This window comes from Sphaeramia orbicularis, chromosome 21 (assembly GCF_902148855.1).
Source record: "Sphaeramia orbicularis chromosome 21, fSphaOr1.1, whole genome shotgun sequence".
NCBI lineage: Eukaryota > Metazoa > Chordata > Actinopteri > Kurtiformes > Apogonidae > Sphaeramia > Sphaeramia orbicularis.
In genome coordinates, this window is record NC_043977.1 from 19197878 (window position 1) to 19222464 (window position 24587).

The 24587-nt window shown below is 35.8% G+C and overlaps 1 protein-coding gene across 1 annotated transcript in view; it reads right to left on the reverse strand.

Moving 5' to 3' along the window:
• The window catches only part of tmem198aa (transmembrane protein 198aa), a 60898-nt gene that overhangs the window by 4061 nt on the left and 32250 nt on the right, over positions 1 to 24587 (reverse strand). Inside the window, exons 3-6 of the mRNA XM_030123997.1 lie at positions 15708 to 15946; positions 12481 to 12693; positions 7753 to 7876; positions 890 to 1188 (exon numbers count right to left, since the gene is read on the reverse strand). Of these exons, the coding sequence (XP_029979857.1) occupies positions 890 to 1188; positions 7753 to 7876; positions 12481 to 12693; positions 15708 to 15946 (875 nt within the window). The remainder of the gene's footprint in view (positions 1 to 889; positions 1189 to 7752; positions 7877 to 12480; positions 12694 to 15707; positions 15947 to 24587) is intronic.

A 24587-nucleotide genomic window follows, 5' to 3' on the forward strand; every position in this document is an offset into this window, starting at 1 on the left:
CAGTTCTTTGAAACTGGAGCCTTTATTGGTCCTTCTGAACAACCAAAATGTTTTATTTTTTTCAAATATCAATTTGAATGTATGAGTTTCAATTTTATATCATATTTGATACATCAGGTCTCAATGCTCAAATATTATTTTTGAACAAATAAAAACATAATATAACACAAACATGTTCCAACAAATTGGTAATTCCTTTTCAAAATTGGCAAAGTTCTGCCTCTCTCCTCATTAATGACAGTCTTGTAGTGTCACTGGAAAGGCCTCTGCTGAACACATTCCTCCCCCCTGGTGGATTATCTGTGTATTGCATGTATCTAATTGTATACATCAGGTTTTTCAAGAAAAAAAATATCACATTGATCATGTAGAGGGCTTCAAAACTCATGTATCAAATATGATACGTTTGGTGTTAATAGGATTAAAAGCAGAATCTGTCATAAACCAACTGTCATTGATCCAACTCCATGGGTTTTACTGCTGAATCAGTTTTATAGAAGATGAAGGTGTTTCCATGTATTCTAGGTATTTTCCCATTTTTAATTCAATGACTATATAGATGTTCATAAAAGGTCTTGTTAAACTTGAGGGTTATACCAAAAATCGAGAAAACTGAAGAAAAAGTGACCTTTTTCAGTAAAATATACCATTAACTGAACATAAAACAAATGTCTACGGCTTCTGTTATTTATCAAACTCATGGATTTTAGTGGTGAATCAATGTTGTAGAAGGTGATGATGTTTCCATGGTAACTACAGAGCCTCTGAACATCCAAATGGATCATATCTGATGACCATGAAAAGATGACAAACTGTATTTTCCACCAATTATTTACATGCATTGATAAGGTTAATGGATCAACATGTATTAAACAGAACATGATCTTACCGGTGACAGCACATCTCCATCGAAGCGTCGTTTGGGGTTGGACTTGCGGTGGTATCCAGGTTCGGTCTGAGGAGGAGGTACTTTAGGAGGCTGGGAGCTCTGGGTTTGATGGGGGTGCGACGTCCCCGGGTGGTGGTACTGCTGGTGGTGGTGGTGGTGGGTGTGGGCCTTCTGCTTGTGCTCAGGCTTCTGGTTCTGTCGTTTCTTCTTCTTCTTGTTCTCCTTCTCCTTCTTCATCCTCTCTTCTCGCTGCCGGATGCGCATCAGCTGGACTCTCCTTTGCTGTCGACTCAGAACCACTGGAGGCGACGGGATCAGTGTTTAAGCAGCGTGTGGAAGGAAACAGAAGGAAACGATAAGTAATTGTACGAGAATGAAAGGGTGCTGGAGGAAAAATGTTATCTCATAAAGACCCAGTGCTACTTTTGTGTCAGTTCCCTAATGACATTTTCTCTACATCGAACCTGTTTTAGGTGATTAATCACCATTTATTAAAACATTATCCTCTGAATTTAGCATTTTATCAGTATACATCAGGAATTTTTCTGTATTTAATTTGCTGATCATTATGACAGGGTACTTGCTCTTCATCCAAATAAAAATTTCATACTTTTTCCAGACTGTTTCAAAACTGCTATTTTTCAGTCTTTACAAACACTGCCTTCATATTGATCTCTCACTCCACCACCCTACTCTATTTTGTGTCTCTTTAGGTGTTGATTTTTGTCTTAATTCATTCTGTCTACCAATTATTTGCACGTTTGATACATCTATGTAATGCCTAATATTTTAAAGTAGGCACAGATACCTTCAAGCTATGTCTACTTTTATTTTTTTTATTTTTATTTATTTATTTTACTCTCTGTTTTCTATTTGCTCTTGGCTCAGTTATTTTTTGTATATCACAGATTTGCTACTGCTTGTACTTAATTGATTTTCTACTGCACAGAGACTTTCTTATAATGTTGTTTTTCCTGCTGTTGCCCCTTCTCGGAGGGCCTTGGGTTTGGTTTGGGCATGGGGGAAAATGATATAAAATGCAATGTATAATGTATACACTGTAATTCCTCTTTTTTGTATGTACTGTTACATTGCTCAAAAAAAGATACAAAAAAAAAAAGCAATTTTTTTTCTCCAAGACCTTGACTTTATGTACTTTTATTCTTGCATGCCAACTTTTGTGGTTGTGATTATACCTGTTGTGTGTAGTAGAAATGTTTATTTTAATAAATGTATGAATGAACGAATGCATCATTCGCAGCAAATTATGTTTTACTGGCAGTAATGTTTTCAAAACATATGAAAATCACAAACGTGCATGGATATCACTTAAACAAGTTTCACTAGAATTATTCCAGTACAGACCAGTTAGTGAAATCATATTAAGTTTTTTATATACTTTCCTCATGTATTTCTTATCTTACAAGATTATGTGCCTTTGAACATCTGAACTCTAAAATTCGACTAAGAGAGAAACTTTTTTCCATACTTTATTAAAAGAGTGATATTTTGATTTTTTTTTTAATGGAATTATGCATTTTAAAACATTTTCCTGTGGTCTATATAAACTGTAAATACTCTGCTTGGATCTGAATTCTTCATTAATTCAACTCCACAGGTCCATCTTCAACCCTATTTCTGAGTAATGACACCAGAAAGGTCGTTTTGAGCACTGGCCCTTTAAATGCAAATGAACCACTTCATGCCCCGCCCCCTCCAGGTTGCTGGCTGTGCTGCTCTGTCCCGTTCAACCAACAACTGAAGATTTTAGGTAACCGGCTCGAAGTTTGGACATATTTTCAGTATGGACAACAACTGCTGCTGACAAACAATTATGGTGTACTCTAAGAAAGGTTCATCAGAAATCTTGATTTTATATGTGCAAATGTCGTGATGTAACTAATTACAGATGAAACAAATTAAGCAGGAATTGAAACAGGTTGTACAAATCCACTCGATTTTTGCCAAAATCAATATAAAGATAGCTTTGCAGCACCTGGAGGGTTCAAATTCAAACTTTATGAACTATTAGGGTCCAAGTACACAAATAAATGAACCAAAGACTAATAAAAGTGGGTTTAGCAAAATATGACCCCTTTAAGACTTAAACACAAAATTCCAGATGTTTCATGACTTTCAAGACCTGCACAAGCACCCTGTTAAGATGTTCATAAAAGCTCAGATTAAAGTCGAGGGTTATTATATCCTATTACAATGGTTCCCAACCTTTTATGGTTCGTTACCCCGTTTTAACATCACAAATTTCTGGTGACCCCAGACATTCAAAACAGAGACCTTTTTTTTTTTGCTAAAATTAATTTGTTATTGATCTTGTAATAGTTTGCTTTGCTATTTTGCAAATGAAAGTTCATTTTAGATGACATTTAGTCTATATAATGTATATTATTATGGACAGAGGCAGAAAAGCCAGGTGTAGATTACTGCACAAAATGAGAATTCTATTTTCCTTGGTCAGGATATGTACAGTCAGTCCAGCTTGGATTTACAAGGCTGACAATTAATACTGAAAAAACAAGAACTCAAACTATAAATTATGAAAGAGCTGCAGCATCTGAAACTGACCACAATGAACATTTGAAAGATAAACAGTACCACAGTGCTTCAGTTTCAGCTTCACAGTTTGTCATGTCTTTTATATATGTGATTGTCTCTGTCAACTTACCATATATTTTTATTAGTAATTTTTTTTAATCAGTTACTAGAAATTTCAGGCAACCCCATTTGAATTCCAGGCGACCCCATGAGGGGTCCTGACCCCAAGGTTGAAAAACACTGTCATATTATATCAAAAACAAAGAAAACTACAGAAAAAGTTATTTTTTTCAGTAAAATACATAATAAACTGAACATAAACCAAATGTCTCCATCCACTGTCATTGATCCAACTCTATGGGTTTTTACTGGTGAATCAATGTTGTAAATCAGGGGTGTCAAACTCATTTTAGTTTAGGGGCCACATTCAGCTAAATTTGATCTGAAGTGGGCCGAACCAGTAAAATAATAACATAATAATATATAAATAACGTCTACTCCAAACTTTTCTCTGTTTTAGAGCAAAAAAAGTAAATTTACATCATGAAAAGGTTTACATCTACAAACTATCCTTTCAAACAATGTAAATAACATGAACAAACTGAAAAAATAAGTGTAATTTTAACAATATTCTGCCTCAGTTTATCATTTACACATGTACATTATAACTTACAGATTATAGTGGATCAACAAACACACAAAACATTTAATAACAGATCGAATATTGTTAAAATTGTACTTACTTCTCTTAAGACATTTCAGGTTGTTCATATTTGTTCAGGATATTCTATTTTTTTTGCAAAATTCTACTTTGTTTTAGTGTAAATACATGAAAATATTTGCATTTACAAAGAGAAAAAAATGGAGTTGTCATTATTTATATGTTATTATGATAGTATTTTACTGGTCCTGCTCACGAGATTGAATTTGTCTGAATGTGGAACCTGAACTAAAATGATTGTTAATATCTTAGTGTAATTTTTGCATTTCACATATTCATCCCCAGGGCCGGACTGGACCCTTTGTCGGGCCGGATTTGGCCCCCGGGCCGCATGTTTGACACCTGTGTTGTAGAAGATGACAGTGTGTCCACATTCACTACGGATCCTCTGAACATCCAAATGGGTCATATCTGATATGAAACTGCATTTTACACCAATTACTGATAGTATTGGTAAATCGACACGTGTTATACAGTTTAGATCAGTAGATGCTTTTAGTCGGTGATGGATGTTTGGGTCTTTATGGGTTAATAAAAGTGAAGGAGAGGACAGATAAAAAAAAAAAAAAATCTGTAAGTTTTAGTTTTCTATTTTTAATGCTGGTGGAGTTTTACCATAAGGCGTACAATAAAAAAAGAACAGAAAACGGATGCCCTCTTCCTCATTTACTCACAATGCAGACAGATAATTTCCCTTACTGCCTGTACTGAGCTGCTTGGACTCCTGACATATTGTGAGTGGGCGAGTGTGGTTGTGTTATTTTCACACCCTCCCTAGAAAATGATGTTGAAAATCTATCCTGTCTCACTGTTCATTGATTATTATTTTTGGGTCTGTGTGTGTATGTGTTTGGTTTTTTTTTATCTTTCACATTTTTTTTTTTTTTTTTGTCGTCAGCAGTTACATACATGGAACGCAGTGTCAAGGATCTGTATCATGTTTGCAACACAGGGTCAAAATGATGCCACAAGTACCAGGACCCTGCAGACAAGATGTACTGCATGCGTCACGGTTATTATGTGCATGTGGGTGGGGAAGTGTTAGGAGCTCTATTGTTGTTTTTTTGTGCAGGCGGACAGCTAACGAGGCACCATCTGCCAGGGAAACTGCTTAATGATACCCCCCTTTTTCTTTTTCCTCAGCTCACCCCACCTCAGGCCCCTCTGGCCACATGCTCTAGTGTGTGTGTGGTTTGTGTATCTGCATTAGTGGGTGAGTTTTAGCAGATTTTGGCACATTTCCACTTCTTCACAGCTCTTTTTCGAGGGTTCAGAAAGTTAGAATCAACTTTAGATTTAATGGGAAGTTGGAAGTAAGTATTTTATAAATGCTAAGCTAAAAAAAAAGCTAAAAAAAAAAAAAACATGGCTGACTGTGGGAGGGCAAAAAGCCAGAACCAAACTAGTGTGTGCTAATTCATTAACGCCAGCGTCCTACATTGAATTCAATCAGCTGACAGACAGATGATTCGGCTCACGGCTCGACTCGGGTGCCCCCCTTTGCCCGTCGTGCCCCAGTTCACTCAACACCCTCCCCCCCAACACACACACACTCCCCCTTCCTGCCCTTCCCCCATTACACCTGCTCCCTATTTTCTCCTCCTCCCTCTATCAATACAGTGCTTGTCACTATTAAAGTATGCGCTCAGCAGTAAATCTGACTGGAGGTCAGCTGCTGTTCAGAATTTTTTTTTTTTTTTTAAATTACAGTCATGATAACATACCGGTTATGGTAATTCAAGGGGATTTAAATACTACAGAACTAACCCATAATGACCTGGCTCTTATCACACACCAGCAGAAAGTAGCTGTAATAGAAAGAGGAGATTTTCTTGTTTAACCTCATTCTGTGACTATTCCAATCAGTCTGTATCTATGGCAACAAGTAGACGACGGCCTCACATAAACATGCAATCCAAACGCTATATGAAGTTTCACTCTTATTCACTTCCTTATCATTTTTCCTTTTCTTTTTAACCATACAAACTCTGTCATATCTATTGTTGCTTTGATTGTTGCTCCACAACAACAGAACTACTTTTCCACTATTTTCAACTGAAAGTGGTTTATGAAAAAAAAAAAAAAAAGAAACTTTCAGTCTATGCTTTTTGCTGCTGTCAAACAACTTATATTGATAAGAAAGGTTACATAAAGTTTTTTTTTTTGTTCCATAACAACATGAGTTTGTTGTGCCATGTTTTACTGAAAACTGTTGTCAAAAAAGCTCCAGACTTTTACCTCTTTGCTTTTCTACTCTTTGATAAGGTTACTTATTTCACACGGGGCCATGGGATTGCTAATTGTTGAATTCTAATGTGTTTAACAGAGGTCTCAAAGTGTTTCCAGAGACAGCAGTTGGCCTGTTTTTAATTAAGTAACCATGAAAAAACAATTTCCTATCTACATTGTTCTTCAAAGGCGAAAGTAAAAGAAAAAGGAAGACCTTGGGTTTTAAAGCTAAGCCTTATTGTTTTCTTATTATTGCCTTGTCATTGTTTTTGTAGGTTATTATGTGAGAGAAATTTACTTTCTACCAAAAGCAATATGTTTTATTCTTGCATATCAAACACTACAACCTTTTGAAAACCTGGTTAAAAATTATATGTCTTCAGAAAAACAATGTCTTTCAATATCTAAAGCTGAAGCAAAAGCAACAAATAAATGAATAAATAAAATAAAAACTAAATTGTCCTTTCCTCTTGCTGCCAACAACAGTGGTAAACAAGTGTTTCTAAAACACGATTCTTAAACCACAGCAGAAGAATACATCTGCTAATGCAGGGGTGTCAAACATGCGATCCAAATCAAAGGTTCCAAAGGTTCCGATTCGGCCCGCGGAAAGAATTTGCAAAGTCCAAAAATGACACTGAAGATATTAACAGTCAAAGGTGTTGAACTGGTTTTAGTTCAGGTTCCACATACAGTACGATGTGATCTCAAGCAAAATAACAGCATAATAACCTTTTAATAATGACTCCACATTTTCTTCTTGGTTTATTATTATTATTATTATTATTATTATTATTATTATTATTAATAATAATAATAATAATAATAATAATAATAATAATAATAATAAATCGGTTTTATATAGTGCTTTTCTAAATACTCAAAGATTCTTTAATGTGAAAAAATATGTAATATTTTACCTATAAATAATGACAACTTCAAATTTTTCTCTGTTTTAATGCAAAAAAAATAACATTAAATTATGAAAATATTTACATGAACAAACATTGAACAATAAAATGTGAGTAACCTAGAAAAATATGAATGTCTACAGGCAGTTAAGTGCTATTTTAACAATATTTCTGTCAGTTACTAAATGTTTAGTGCCTTTGTAGATCCGATCTGTAATACACAAGTATAAATAATAAACTGAGGCATAATATTGTTAAAATTGCACTTAATTTTCTTAAGAAATTTCAGTTTTTTCAGGTTGAGGTTTCATTATTTCTAGGCTATTATGCTAATATTTTACTGGTCTGGCCCACTTGAGATCAAATTGGACTGAATGTGGCCCCTTAAATAAACTGACTTTAACACGTCTGTGCTAATGCATGTCAGTGTGTGAGGCAGCGTCACTCACCCTCTGTGTGGGAAAATCCCTCTGCGGTGACTTTCCACTGTATCAGCACTCCGAGGAAGGCCAGGACAGGCCACACCCCCAGGATGACCCAGGTGAACCAACACACTGGCCTCTTCGGTGCCACCTGCAGAGATTACAGACGCAAACTGAGCGGAAGAAACACATTTGATTCTAATAAATTAATATCAGTATCATCTTACATTAAGGTGGACACCCACTGTTAATTATCTGGTTCTTAGTGCATGTGGTAGTTGCACTTATACAGCAAATATTAATGCCTTATTCTGCATGACTGTATTGTACAACTACTACAAAATAATTCATTACTTTTATATACGTCTTTTTGCAGTGGTTCTCAAATTTTTTACAGTGGAGTACTCCCTGAAACATACTTTTTAACCAAGTACCCTAACTCTCACTGCAGCATATTTGATTGAAAATAATGAGGCAAAATTTGTTCCTGTGCCAAAGGTATCTGTTTATATTTTCAAAACTTTGCAAATAAACAACATATATTTAACTGTAATATATAAAAAAAAAAAAACACATTTTTTAAAGTAAATTTTGTGTGCAAAATATAAACTGAAAAGTGCCCTCTTTCATTGATAAGAAAAATAAATAAATTGGTTATTTATTAATAAATGAACCTTTTACCAACAAAAAATAATTACTTAGGTACTTAAATAAACTCATTTTGAATAATGTAAAATAGAAATGTTCTTAAAATGTTACCAAAGCTTAAACAGGATGATTGACAATAAAACTATTATATGAATGCACTTATTGTGTTTTATATTTCAGCATTAATTCTCATTATTTATTTTGTATTCAGTACATGATGATGTATTTAATGTATTTTTCCCCAAAAAAATTTCAAGTACCCCTTGGGCTTCTTCCAAGTACCCCACTTTGGGAACCCCTGTCTTACTGAATATGAGAGGATGGTCTTTTTTACCTGCAATACAATCATATTATGCTTTACTCACTATCAACATCAGCATCACAAAAACAGTGATTCTCCACTTCTTACATCTCAAATTAAAACCTACAGTTGTTTTTCTCAGTCGCTTTAGTGCATTTCTCAGATCAGAATTGAAATTCAACATTCTGCTAACCCCACCTCCATGTCAACTTGTCAATTATGCACATCAGAAAAGCAATTTCTCATTAGTTGGAACAAACGCCGAATGCTTTTGCACATCCATGCAGCAGCTTGTGTCTGTCTGATACTGTCATGTTGGTCAAAACACATTATACAGGTTCTCTCTAGAATATTCCCTTCCTGCACAACATTAATCAGACTTTATTAATTGCTGTTATCGCTCCGTTTTCTGAATCGCTCAGTTCTCCAGAGTGTTGCAGAAGTACCGGAGCCTGTCTCGGCTATCAACAGACGAAGGCTGGGTGATAATTGTTATTATATTTTGTGTAACTTTATCTTAACTCAGATGAATGAGTGCTGCGTGTGAAGACATCCCAACAGACTCCCACAGATGATGTGTCCAACATGGAAGATAGGAGTAACACCTGCTGTGATGTCAACGGGAATCTGGCTGGTAGACAGGAACGTCAGAATGAGTGAGGACACTTTACAGTAGTTTGCATGTACAGCTGTGTCCAAGGGATAATTCCTGTTTTTTTCTTACTGTAAATATGTCATTTTGATCTGTTTCCTCTGTGCAGGTGTAAAAGTGGTGTAAAACTTTTGCAGCACAAATAGACTGTATGTAAGTATAGAGGTGAATGTATAGGCTAATGCCCCTGTGATTATCCTATGTCTGTTTGTTTGTTTGTTTGTTTTGATGATGTCTATAGTCGCTTTTCCATTGACTGTCAAATTTCGCTAAAATAACTTGCGCATAAAAATTTGCCAAATGGAAAAATTACAATTTCGCCAAAAGTCTAATTTTTTGATAAAAAGCGTTTGCGCTGGCAAGAGGTGGTTTTTCGGGCGTTGCACAAATGGTATATCACGCAAAACTAGAGTCAGGTGAATTAAAAAAACAGATGTTGACGTACGTTACAACAAGCGAAGAAGAAGAAGAAGAAGAAGAAACATGTCGCCATATGTGTGGACACACCAGGAAACCCAATCATTTTTTAAATTTAGTACGAGATAGAGGGGTAATATATAACAATAATGAATATATCTGCAAATCAACACCATATGTACGTTCGTCACCAAGTTTATGGAATGACTTCTCGTGTCATCTCGCAATAATAAATAAACAAATCAACAAAACAATACACAAATGTTTTTTCGACATTTAGTAAATATCGGTAAAGTTTTGCGCAGATGTCCCAAGGAAAAGCGACTTATGTCATCATTATATGTATTTTTTACATTTTTAATTTACAGCGAACGAGCGATGTATCAATGTTGGCTGTTTTATGTCTTGTTCTGTCACCTGCTGAGGGACTGCAAATGAAAAGTAGTTATTTTTTTTACTAATTCTGGCATATTTACTTGGGTGTATGTTTTTATACAACAATGTTCATAAATATGCATGGTCCCTATTAAATAAACCAAAAAAATAAAAAAAAATCGTTCAGTTCTTTACAGTTAAAACTTTGTATCAGTGCAACACAGTGTTGCCTTTTCAGTGCATTTTTAGTCAGTGTTTCCAAAAACCTTGACAGTTTTCATTATAAAATAAAGAATGAACTGTTACATTGACAGCATGGTTAAACATTATGACTACAGCGTTCATAAACAATAGCACAGGGACTTGTCATTCTGATGGAACTGACAGTTTCATTGACATAAAGATTTGCTTTTGACAAGTATATTTTGCAGCTGGAGAAAATCACCCACTTTTTCAGGTAATCTACTAAATTTAGGAGTTTGCTCACATTGTCTTGAGAAATACTTTTACTGTTGTGCAAACTTATATGTCTAAATCAAGTTTTTCTAACTGTATACACTCTTTAATAACCTCCTGAGACCCAGTAAGTAAACATTTTTGCCATTTTACACTAAATAATTGCCTTAATTGGAAACAGCATGATGCAACAGTTTTTCAGATTATTATTATTTTTTTTATATATACTTTTCAGTGGACATTTTTTAATCTTTTATTTTAACCCTTTCATGCATGAATTATGAGAACCTTAATCAAGATTTTTTTTCCTGAGTGTTTTTATTCCTCTTTAGGCATGAAAAAAATAATGTGATTGAAATTTTTGTTTTTTATGAATCTATTTTTCATGGAGTTACAAAAATGTCCACTCAACTGGACACCATGTGTTTAATTTTTGAAGCAAAAAAAAACATGTATTTACTGTCATACTGTGTGAAAACGATGAAATAAATGTTTTTTTAATGTTGCTAATCTGATGTTTTCTCACATTTTAACATACTATAATAGTAGTTATTACTCACTCAAATAATATGCAAAAAAACAACAAAACATAACTTTAAAAAAAACCTGTTAATTACAATCTAATAACAATTAGCAATTGATTTACACTCAAATATGTTGCTGGAGGTCAGGTTTATCAAGAACAGGAATGTTACAGTCACGGTATGAATTGCAGTGTATTATGGGATGGTGCATAAGTATCCACTGTGTTGGTTGATATGCAAGTAAAACAACAAAATCCATGAATATACAAGAGAACAGCTGGAGAACAACTGTCCATTGGAGTGACCACTGTACATGAAAGGGTTAAAGTAAAGCTGTTAAACTCCTGTCCACTACAGAGGACAAAAATGCATTGCTGGGTCTCAGGAGGATGAAGTGAGGTAGAAGATTCACACTCATTACCATTAGACTAATAATACAAAATATGTGCATAAATCTAAATTATAACAATAACATTTTTCAGTTTCACTAACTTCTGCAGATAATCTACTGACTTTCACATTTTGCACACATTGTCTTGAGAAATGCACTTACCGCTGTGTAAAATTTAATGATTTAAAAAATGCACCAAAGCGACAGAGAAAAACAATAATGGTGTCCAAATACCTCTAAATTAAGTCTTTCTAACTCTGAATGCGTCCCTTATTACAATGCAAAGCACTAGATTCACACTCATTAGTTCCCAATAATACAAATTATGTGCATAAATCTAAAATACAACACTGAGGTTTGTTAGTTTCTAATGTTTACTTGGCGTCTAAATATTGAAATGTTAAAAACCACAAACCACCATCGCTCAAATGCCCACTGGGTTTGGTTAAATAAATGTAATTAACTGTATAAGTCAGATATTCCTATAAATTTAACATACAATATAACACACAGGCAAAATAATGTTTACTGCTACTACTAATAATAATAAAAATACAAGATTTTCTCCCACTATATTTCTCTGTCAGTTGCCAGATGAACTACTGACCCACACCTTCCTCCGACATAAGATTTTTAGGCATTAAACCAAGGTGAGTCACGTCTAATATCACCATGTCTGACCACATTTGACAGTGTTTTTCTATTCGTTTCTTTCTCACACACACATGCACACGTGTATCAATCTGTCCAACGCAAACAGCTCAATAATGAAATCCAGGGCTGCAGTAATGATGTTTGATGAGCACATATTTGAGTGTGGGTACCATGAAGTAAACATACAGTATAGACCACACACACATAATACAGGCGCACAAATGTTTACACTTACCTTGAATCGTGAGAAAACAACATATATCTTAGGTGACTAGAAATAAATTAAGCTCTCTCATGTACGTCCCTGTGTGACTCACAAACCCACACATGTACTTACCCTCAGTCTCTCGTAGATGTAGTGCACCAAGGCGAACAGCTCTATAAAATAATCCACAGTGACAGTAATGATGGCAGAGCCGAAGGTGGCGGTGGAGAAGGTGACGAAGCATCGCTGCCATTGCAGGGTGAGAACGGCGAACAGTGTCCCAGATCCGAGGAGAACCCCCAGAGGAACCCATACTGTTCTGGGGTGGTAGAACTCCTCCATGACCTTATAGACGGAGGTGGGAGAGTTAGGGTATATCAACTGTGTTTTTGATTTTCTTCAACATCTACACCTCAAAAAAGAACTCAAAACCTATATTTACAAGAAGTAAACCAACATCTGTGCTTACTGTCTCACAAAATCTGAAATACCGTAATATTTTATTTAGACTTTGTGTTCATATTACGCACTGTTCTATGTAGTTTTTTAAATTGTATTTGTTATATGAAGCATCTTTGATTATCCTAAAAAGCTCTGCATAAACCTCATCTATTATTATCGTTAGTAGCGGTAGTATTTTAATTCATACGCGCTATAAAAAATAAAAAAACTATAAAATAAAAATAAATTAAATACCTCCATTAATTAATTAGCTGTCATCTATTACATTATTCAACCATACTTTGGTAACCTATTAATTAGAGAAACTGTTTACATGTATGCACCATTGATCTACCCAAAAGCTATGAATTAAACATATCAGATTCTCATGTGACTTGGCCAGTAGAGCTCTGTTTTTTTCTACCTATCTAAAGTAATTCCAGGTAAAATGAGAGTAGTTAACTTTTCATGTTACTTTATTGATTTACATAATAATTATTTACACTACACCGACCAAATGGATTGAACTAAATAGTTAAGAGCCTTTCATTAATATGATTATGTTTCAGCTGAAGCAAGTTCTGTAACTCTAACTGATGCAGTGAGTAGCTTCTCATTTCTTAAACCTTTATCGGACAAGTGACTATTTTTGGTAATTTCCACACACATTACAAGACAGTGACTGCAAGGTCCACCTCTACATGACAAGTGAGTGTACCTGCTTTGTTAGGTACCATGAAGTAATGGTACTAATGTAAGGAATGATGTTCAAAGGGATAATGTGGATGTGGACAGGGGTCTGGATCAGCACTTATGGTGGTCTAATGTTGTAAAATACATGTTCCTTTCACATTACATGACTTTTTATATTATATATACTTCTTGGATTTTTTTTTTGCCACTTATGGGCAAGGAACCAAATACGGTAACTTCACTGACCTGAATTTTCTACATAAAAAGTTTCGAAAAATTTCACTAAATTAATAAAGTCTTATTATATCCTTCAATAACACACTAAGGCTAAAATTTAGAATTTCAGAGTATCCCTATAAGCGCCCTATAAAGGATTAAATAATCATTAGTTTGCAAGAGGGCATAAAGATTGGACTGTGTTTGAATGGAAAAAGGTTTACCCATCATGCCTAGCGCCTACAGTACACACCTGTGGGGGCAGTGTTATGATCTAGCATTGCTTCAATTGATTCATCATCATGATTAATTTAATTAAAAATTTTAATACAGTTAATCCATCTGCAGCACAGAATGACTCTGAACGTCTCTGCCAACACATTTCAGGCAGTTTGTCCAAGTAGAGTTACCATCAAACATGAACAAATGGGCAGTTGATCCTGTAGTGACAGGCAGCAGAACCAGCCCAAAAAGATGGAAGACGCTAAACAACATGTTAGCCCTCTGGATGGAAATATGAGGACAAAAAAACCCAAGACGAAACAGGCGGCAACCAGCATCAAGTATTATACACACTCTGCAGGAAGGAGTTATCTTTTCACCAAAGCACTTCCATCTTAAAATACCACATTAACGTGAAGCATACGTTAGTTGGGGATTCTGCTAACACTTTGGTTAACGCGTCGCCCAGCTTGCGACAAACACGTTAAGTGCATATAAATATACAGGGTGGGGAAGCAAAATTTACAATATTTTCAGGCAGGGATTGAAAGACAGTGTATGACCAATTAGTTTATTGAAAGTCATGAGAATTTATTTGCCACAAGAACATTTACATAATAGAAAATGTTTTTATTCTATGTGTCCTCCTTCTTTCTCAATAACTGCCTTCACACACTTCCTGAAACTTGCGCAAGTGTTCCTCAAATATTCGGGTGACAACTTCTCCCATTCTTCTTTAATAGTATCTTCCAGACTTTCTCGTAATAGTTTTGCTCATAGTCATTCTCTTCTTTACATTATAAACAGTCTTTATGGACACTCCAACTATTTTTGAAATCTCCTTTGGTGTGACGAGTGCATTCAGCAAATCACACACTCTTTGACGTTTGCTTTCCTGATTACTCACATGGGCAAAAGTTTCTGAAAAGGTATGGATAATAGTGTTAGGTATGATTATGACATCAATATATGTTTGGTTTCAAAACAACTGACGTAGTGCCTGCTGAGAAAAAACAACTAAATGTTCATTGTAAATTTTGCTTTCCCACCCTGTATTCACTTCTTTCTTGAGTTTGTTCGCTCATGCAAAATGAAACACAATTACTTTAGAATAAAATTAATGATATTTAATCGTGATTAATCGAAATTAATCCACAGCAACCCAGTAATTAATCTGATTAAAAATTTTAGTTGTTTGACAGCACCATTTATAATAAATAAACAAATCATTGCATTTGTGATTTAATGGAAACACGGACATGCAATTATGCATTTGGCAGATGCTTTTTTCCAAAGTGACTTACAGGGAAGATTAACAGTTTAGCTCTCTCACTCTACTTCTTTTGTAAAGCACTTTAAAATAACCACAGTGGACCAAAGTGCTGTACAGAAAAATAAATAAAAACCAAAATAAAAGAATAAATTACAAGAAACAATTAAAGACATAAAAGAGCTGTACAATTAAAAAACAGTGTGGTACAGAAGAATAAAAAAGCAAAATGATAGACTAAAATACAAGAATAGATTAAAAAGACATAAAAACAGCTGTACAATTAAAAACAGTGAAATAAAAATACCAAGTAAAACAATAGAGTAAACACAATAATACATTCAAAATGGAATATTTGAAAGTGCTAGGACAGGAAGGGCTCTCTGAAGAATTTGGTCTTCAAGAGCTTCTTGAAGATATGCAGGGACATTACACACTTCTGTTTTTTCAACATTTAGTAAATATCTGTAAAGTTTACGTCGACTGGAAAAGCGACTAATGAAACGACTCTGCTCACCACCAGTGACGCCACTCCGACCAGCAGGCCCAGCAGCAGGCCGACCATGAACAGCCCCACACTGCGAACCAACATGGTCACCAGCCCGCAAAGGGTCCCGATGCCCAGGCCGATGCCCACGGACGCCTCCACGCTCAGCTGAGTGTCCATCACCCTCTCCTTGTAGCACAGCATGAAGATGACCACAGAGCCGAACATTAGGCCCGTCAGAAACAACACAGCTTTGAAGCATCGGTAACCTGAGGGAGAGACGATAAACACACCGCTGTGAAGTCAGCGCAAGCATCAAGAAAATAATCTGCACATGGTGATCATACAGAGACAAGCCATAAAAGAACCTATAAGCAACTGTTTTGATAAAGATAAAGGAGCATTTATTAATATGCCTCAGTTCAGAAACCCTGTAAAGACATTGAAGCATTTGAGGGGGCAATGGCATCAAATGTAGATAAATTGTACTTTTAATCTCATTTGGTTATTTTCATTTATTTATTTACTTATTTATTTTTATTGCCCCCATTTTCCTCCCTATTTAAATTTCTTTTCCCTCTCTCTCTCTCCTTTTCCTTTCTCTTCTTCTCATTTAGTTTCTATTACATAATGATTGTCTTTGGTCATATCCCTGATTTTTTTCTCTTTTTTTTTCATTTTCATTTATTTATTTATTTCAGAAACCCACATCACAACAGTCACACCACAAACACATCTTACAAACTCCACCACACACACAGTGGTGTAGTCCAGGGTATACGACGGTATATATAGAGTATACCTACTTATTTTTAAGTCAGCATTGCGTATATCCACTTCTAAATCCCTCTAATGCACACCATTCAGTAGTATCTGAGCCAAATTGCCCATGTTTTCTCCTAGGATGGTGAAGCCATGACCCGCCCTACTCTGCTTCTAATTGGCTAGTACTTGGTACCTTCACTGATTAGATTGGTAAACTTTAGGCATGAGGGCTGATGAGCAAATCAGAGGCAGAATAGGGCGGGTCATGCCGGGGAAAATATTGCTAACTTTGCACCAGAGCCATGGCTCTGCTTAACGCTGGCCACCTCTGGAACCTGACTGGATGCCTCAGGTGCCAGTACCACCCCAGTTGATTGACAGGTCACTGCAAGTCTCATTGAAAGATATGCGATTATTGGAAATGCGAACGAGAAAGGCAGAATAAATGTCTTTCAAATGAGTGACACATATCATAGAACCTACTTTCATGGAATACATAATTCTGAGGTAAGTTTTAAGGTGGTTTCAGAATGAGTCACCGTTTTAAACTACTGGTCATATGACTGCACATTTAGAGATGTTGTTGCCAATAGTTCAACAATATGACTATGCTAACATTATGAAATGTTATCCTATGTTTCTAAAACTGTTTCTAAAATGACATTTTTCTGGACTACTTTAAAAAAACAAACAAAAAAACAAAAAAAGGGCAAAAACTGGGGGTATACCCACTTCTCCGGGGACCACTATGCAACTGCACACACAGAACATTTACACAACCAGGAGAGGACACTGATTTTTATTACTGACTGACATTTTTTTGTTTCTTTTGTATATTACATGCCACATATCTTAACCACCCCTTCCCCCCACTTCCACCATATTATGATGATGTAATGTAAATGTAAATATTGTATAATACTGTACATAAATCTATTTGTCACTTAGTGTCGCTTCAATAAAGGTTTAAAAAAAAAAAGTTACAGCATTTGAGTCTTTTACAGTGTTTCCTTGTAAGAACATTCCTTAAAAAGAAAAGAGTGCGGTTATTTATTAGACAGAAAATACCTAATTTAATACAGGGGTTGCAAAGTGAATAAACACATACACAGCTTTTAGTTGATACTGATAGGAGCAGATAGTCTGTCTCCATAAACCTTTATAAAACTGCTAAAATATGATAATCATCACACTACAAAAGGTCATGTGCATCTATTAGCCAACAGGCATGCTGATTATAACCCCTTCTATTTTTCTTCTTCTTCCTTTCTCTATTTTTTCTGTCACTGGTTTATTAACATTTAAAACTGATATCATTACGGAAAAAAAAAGGTCAAAAAAGACAGCGGAGTATTAAAAGTCAACCCATCAACAGTCTAAATTGCCTCGGAGTTCATTGTTTGCATCTGGCTTTATTTTTCCTCCGTATCTTCTTTCTTTCTCCGGCTGGACTGTCTCTAGGGGAACTGGCATCAGATTGTTATCTTTGTGTAATCAGGCATTTCACATCTGAGCTGAACAATACTGCTCCTCCCTGTTGGCCATACCTCATTTATTTGATACACCTCTTGAAGCTTTCGTTATTCCCTTCTTCTCATGTGTTTTCTTACCAATCTTTCAGCTCTGGTCTTAAATGAAAAAGTGCAGTTAAAGCCACTGTTTTCTTTCACAGTTCCTTGCGTCGAATGCCTGAATGAATTCAAGTCTGACGCAGAGTAAGTGGAGCATTTCCAAAGCATCTACACCCACCTGAACATTTGTTTTGAGCTGCAGCCATCATGAAATAACATTATTCTTTCACACCTTAGTTTCAATCAACCAACAACATTGGAGATATAATAGTTTTCCTTCGCTGCTTCTTATTCCTAAGCCTCCAAATCCGTACACCTGGTTTACTCCTGTGCTTCTTTCTCTTCCCTCATCTTTATCTTCCCCATTGTTCCACCTGCTCCACCCCTCCTGCATCCTTCATCCACCCTCCTACTCGCCCCCATTCTTTCCTCTTTGCCCCTCTTACTTCTCCTCCAGCCATCAACCCTTCCATCCATCCATCTGTTCATTGGGCACTTTACTCAGCTCTTCAGCTCCTCCTGTCTTCTTGTTTCTCTTGCCTAATCCATCTTGTTCCTATACATCACTCATCATGTCTGCAGCCGGCTCTGTGTTCCTGCATCAAGTAAATGACAGCTAACCTTTTTGTATCCAAGACCTTGGAACCGAGCCCTACATCAGCGACAGCAGCAGTACAGCAGCAGAAAAAAAATCAAATTTCCTGTAAATTACCAATAGAAATGATTTTATCTTAAGTCATGGAAATGTGACTATGATTTTAAATATATTCTGATATCTGGCTCTAGCAAGAAGAAAAGTATTTCTAAACAAGTGGTGCCAGGCACAACAAACCCCACCCCTCGCATGTATTGGAGCTTATTTTAGCATCAGTCCAGCTGATGTCATCATGTCTATACATGTGGTGATGTCAGCATATCAGTTGCCTCTATATATATATGCTAAGTTTGAAGTAAATTGAAACAGAATTGATGTTTTTATAGACATTTGAAATGTTGCCCATTATAAGAAAATGGGAGAAAAAAAGATTTGAAAAATTCATCAAGAATTCGAACTTTGACCTACTTTTCCCAAAATGAATGCTGCATTCCAGGCCATTTTTTAAGCCCATAAGTCACGACTTCAAACCACGACTCACGACTTTGTAACGTGCCAGGCAAGTCATGCCAAACTGCCTGAGCGCAAGGAATTGTGGTAGTTAGATGCAAACAGACCAGCATGGTGGACTGTACGTTATGCTCATTTACAATTATTTCTATCCCAGAGGTGTTTGCTCTTTTCTTATTTGAGGGAAACAGAGGAGGAAAAACGGTGCATAAGGCAAGAGTGGCTGTTATACCTTTTATGTTATGTTGTCTGGATATTTGGATACGTATTTGGTATTAATTTATTCTTGCACTCAATGGACTGAAAACTAGCTAACGCTAGAGTAGCTGCTGATTTTGCAGAACAATTGCAGAAAAATAATGTCAGAGCAATACCTTGTTTTAATAAACAATTTGCATAAACACCGCATCCATGGGGGCTGCCATTGCTACGTGATGTTAAAACTCGGAACAGAGAGTACATTGATCTAGTACAAGTTAACAGGTGGGCAGTCACAGGTTTGACTGCCATTCCAGTGCCTTTTCACCGGTAGAAGGTTGGAAAAACACAAGTTACGGGTTGCCTGGAATGCAGCAGTAACCACATCTCTTCTGGGTCACAGGCAGTCTATAAACCCAATTTGGTATGAATTCAACCAATAGTTTTGCTGTTAGAGTGTTAAACTGAACCAAAAACAATACCCCTTGCCTCCCCTTCAGGGGGCGGGGTTCAATTTTGCTGACCATATGCTGTTGAATATGACTTATTTCTGTCCTCAATGAGTGGCCTCAATTATTTCATAAGGATCAATTATTTATTCTAATGAGTTTGGGCAGAGAGTCATGACAAGAGTGAGCAATCAATAAATAATTAGACGGAAAAGCACAGTGATAGTGGCAGGCATTTAACATTAGGGCTGTATTATATTCACTTGAATGGTAAAACTTTTTTTTTTTTTTTTTTTGCTGAGAGCAGCTTCAGTATTTCACAGCTCCAACATGGTTTCACTCTGCTCTCTGCATTTTAGAAATGGTGTGGTGTATCCGAATGATGTCTTGATTTTTCAGCTTAAATAATAGATACGAGTCACAAAGTAAAACTGTTTGTTTTGTTTGTTTGTTTTAATTATTACTTTTGCTCTTATTGTAACTTGCAGACAAATTTAATAAAATTAAGTGGGGCACAACCAAGATCAAATATTTAATGCTCTATCTATCTATCTATCTATCTATCTATCTATCTATCTATCTATCTATCTATCTATCTATCTATCTATCTATCTATCTATCTATCTATCTATCTATCTATCTATCTATCTATCTATCTATCTACATATATTACTAACCTTAATATCAACCTGGTTACTAGCCCACTGTTTTGTTTTGTTTTGTTTTGGCCTGTCTGTTTTTTGTCTTCTTCTGCTGTATGCAAAGCTTCTGAATACTTGAATTTCCCTCGGGATTAATAAAGTATCTGTCTGTCTGTCTGTCTGTCTGTCTGTCTGTCTGTCTATCTATCTATCTATCTATCTATCCATCTGTATCTGTATTTGTATTTGTATTTGTATTTATTTATTTTGTTACAGGACAGTGTGTATTGGCATTAGATGGAAAGAACAAGATGCACCAGATTTAGCAGAGAAGCTAATATCCATCTGTTGTCCTGGCTAATTCACCCTTGTAATTCTTCTGCATCCATATTTCAACAAAGTTTTCATTATTACATGTTGATTTTATATAACTGGGAGTCTGCAAAAATCAGAAAATTGACCAATCCTAAATGCATTTTGTGGATCTGACTTCCTGACATCAAACAGATAATAACTCATTTTTGCACATAGGTGTCAATTATTGCTGTTTCCTGCTTTGCGTCAATGTCTGAGCAAAAGTGAACATGTACTTGCAGTACCTTCATAGTTAAAATGATGGAGATGCCCTTTTAGCTGTATGCTTATGGAAATATAGCATAGAGCCACACAACACCAGATGGATGTGCACAAATTTATGTAATTTTTTTTTCCTGGATGGTAAAGAGCACTGAAAGAAAAAAGTGTTATCAGCCCAAGCAATGTACCTACACTCTTCCCTGCAGGGGCTGATAAGTGATTTTCACCATATACATAAAAACACCACGCAAAACGTGATAAATTTCTTGAGGTACTAACTGAGGTGTTCTTTTTTTTTTTTTTTTTTTTTTTTTTCTTTTTTTAAATCTATGCTGATTTTTCCAAAGGACAGTGATGTATGTTGCAGCTCTGAGCAGATGTGTAGCATCCAAATACACAGAAGGAGAGTCAGTGAAGCATATAGAGATGGTATTAACATTCTCTGTAGGCTATATGTCCGGCTCTGCATCATAAACGGGTTACCCAACATCTTCATTTTATAAAGATGGAAGGAAACTATCACAATGTAGCTGTGAAAAGGTGCATCCAAAAATACAAGCACCAGCAGGTTAACATTACCTACTTAGCTTTACTTTATTAATCTCATCATCATTGCCTGTCAAGAGTCTCCACTTCACAAATCCTCTGCGACATTTGGTAACATGGTGATAAACAATAGCTGGTATTTTTAATTAACAGCGCAATTCTTTTATTTTCCTTTGAAAGAACCAAACATGCTTTTTAATCAGCAACAAAAGATAATTTGTTTTGACATTTAGACACGAACTCTACTCTTCTTGCTGTGTATTAGACAGAAAATCCTTTTGGAGAGGGTTCAAAAATGAAGCACCAAAGTGTTGACAGAATTAAATTTCAGATACTGAAACTACAGGGTGGGGAAGCAAAATTTACAATGAACATTTAGTTGTTTTTTCTCAGCAGGCACTACGTCAATTGTTTTGAAACCAAACATATATTGATGTCATAATCATACCTAACACTATTATCCATACCTTTTCAGAAACTTTTGCCCATATGAGTAATCAGGAAAGCAAACGTCAAAGAGTGTGTGATTTGCTGAATGCACTCGTCACACCAAAGGAGATTTCAAAAATAGTTGGAGTGTCCATAAAGACTGTTTATAATGGAAAGAAGAGAATGACTATGAGCAAAACTATTACGAGAAAGTCTGGAAGATACTATTAAAGAAGAATGGGAGAAGTTGTCACCCAAATATTTGAGGAACACTTGCACAAGTTTCAGGAAGTGTGTGAAGGCAGTTATTGAGAAAGAAGGAGGACACATAGAATAAAAACATTTTCTAATATGTCAATTTTCTTGTGGCAAATAAATTCTCATGAATTTCAATAAACTAATTGGTCATACACTGTCTTTCAATCCCTGCCTCAAAATATTGTAAATTTTGCTTCCCCACCCTGTAGAGGACACATCATGAATCTAACCATGTGTAACCTAACTTTTGTACATACTGTACTAAAAGCTGCAGCAGAATAGACTAAATGTGTGTTATTGACCCACAAAGCAAGACACACAGAACAGTTTCCATGTAAAATCAATAATATGATACACAAGAGAGAAGGAGGAATGAGGAGAGGCCAAAACTGTATCCACATGAAATCACAACTGAATTTTCACTGGCAGTTTGGTTCATGTTTTAATGCTTTATCGGGCAAGTGACTATTTTTGGTAATTTCCGCATACATTACAAAACAGTGAGAGCATCAGTTCTAAAATATGTGTTCCTTTCATCTTAAATGCATTTTTCTTGTGTTTTCTTATATTCACTTCTTGGATTTATTTTAATTTTCTGCCTCTTATGAGTAAGGAACCAAATATGGTAACTTCATTGACCTTGATTTTCTACATAACATAAAATTTCCCAAAAGTAATAAAGTCCAATACCACACTAAGGTTGAATTTTATAATTTCAGAGTATTTCTATGAGTGCCCTATAAAGGGTTAATGCTTTGGAATCATTATCTACACTTGTGCCAATTTGAAATACATCTCTCCATTTCTTAAAGTGTTTCACATTAAGTAGCTGCGGTCCAGGTTATCTCATTTAATGCGTGCTGTTATACATGCAGCTCCTTTTGAATGAAATGAATGAAAATCATAGCACACGACGTACAAATATAATGATATCCGGGGGACAAAAAGCCTACTGTGACATTTTTTGAAGGAAGCGGCAGAACCATTACATATTGAATTTTCTGATAATTGTGATTGTAAGTCTGCTGTGTAAAGATTGTACTTCAGTGTCACAATGACATGGAAACCTTCACAGACTACTGTGACTGTCACAATCTGATGTTGAATGTGAAAATGTGAAATATGACAAACAAAGAAACTATTTTTCACTCAAGTTGGTTATGCGTCCTCAAACCATCAGAGGTGTCAAACATATTCACATTCATTACTCAGGTTCAAGTAAAGATACTAGGGTTTAAAATGACTTCTGTAGAAGTTGAAGTATCAAGTCAAGCTTTTTACTCAAGTAAAAGTGTAAAAGGTGTCAAAAGTACTTAAAGTGTAAAAGTAAGGGGAAAAAATGCCATGAGGACAAAAGCCTCAGGGGCCTATAGTGCACTACCCCACCTCCCAAAGAACATTTTTCTAAAGGCCATAATGACAATAATGTTATATTAAAATGTTAATGTTGAAACATTTGGGATGCACTAGTCTACCTGTTTCAGCCGCATATTCAGTATGCCCGTTGAAAATAAACGCATTTAGTCTAATGCAAATATATTAAAGAACCATATATGTGTACTACTGAGCATTAACATGTGTTTCGTGGAGTGGAAGATATGATGACGAGCAGGGACGGGCACAGGATTATAGAGGGGCAGGGGCTCAAAGTCACAAAAGGGCAGTATGTGTGCGCCAAATTTTTTTCAGGCCTTAATAACACAATATGTGGCTTAATGTAAAATTAATAAAGTAGCCATAGATAACAACAACAACATAGCTGTGTATATTGTGTAGCTGTGAGTGATGCAATTGCTGTTTCTCTTGTGTCATCAAATTATTGTCAAAATGTATCATAATACTGAGGATTGGAGGACACGCGATTCAGCTGCAGTTCTAAAAAGCAATAAAACATTGGCTTTTTATCAGGCTATATATTGTTGAAGATAAAGATTGTAACACATGAACATTCAACTGTGAAACATTGACAAAAATATAGAAATAAATACTAGAAAAACAGTCCTGTTTAGTCTGTAGTTCAGCCTGCATGCCTACAGGACTGCAGTCAACATGTTGATCTCGATGATTTGTTGTTGATATAGCATAGCTAACATAGTCTGAGACCTGAGATTAGCTACACAATAAACTACAGTCAACTCTCATTAAACCGCCCACCGTTACACCGCCATTTTCGCTCACCACCGACCAAAACCATTGCACAAAAATCCCCAATGCATTATTCCATTAGCTACCGCCATTTCCGCCTATCGCCATCCGCCAGCCCAGTTCCATGCACAAACAACACTTATACCATTGATTTCCCGACCGTTATACCGCCAGCGTGATTGCCATCGAGTACACATAAATTTTAACAATGCACTGAAACAAACGCG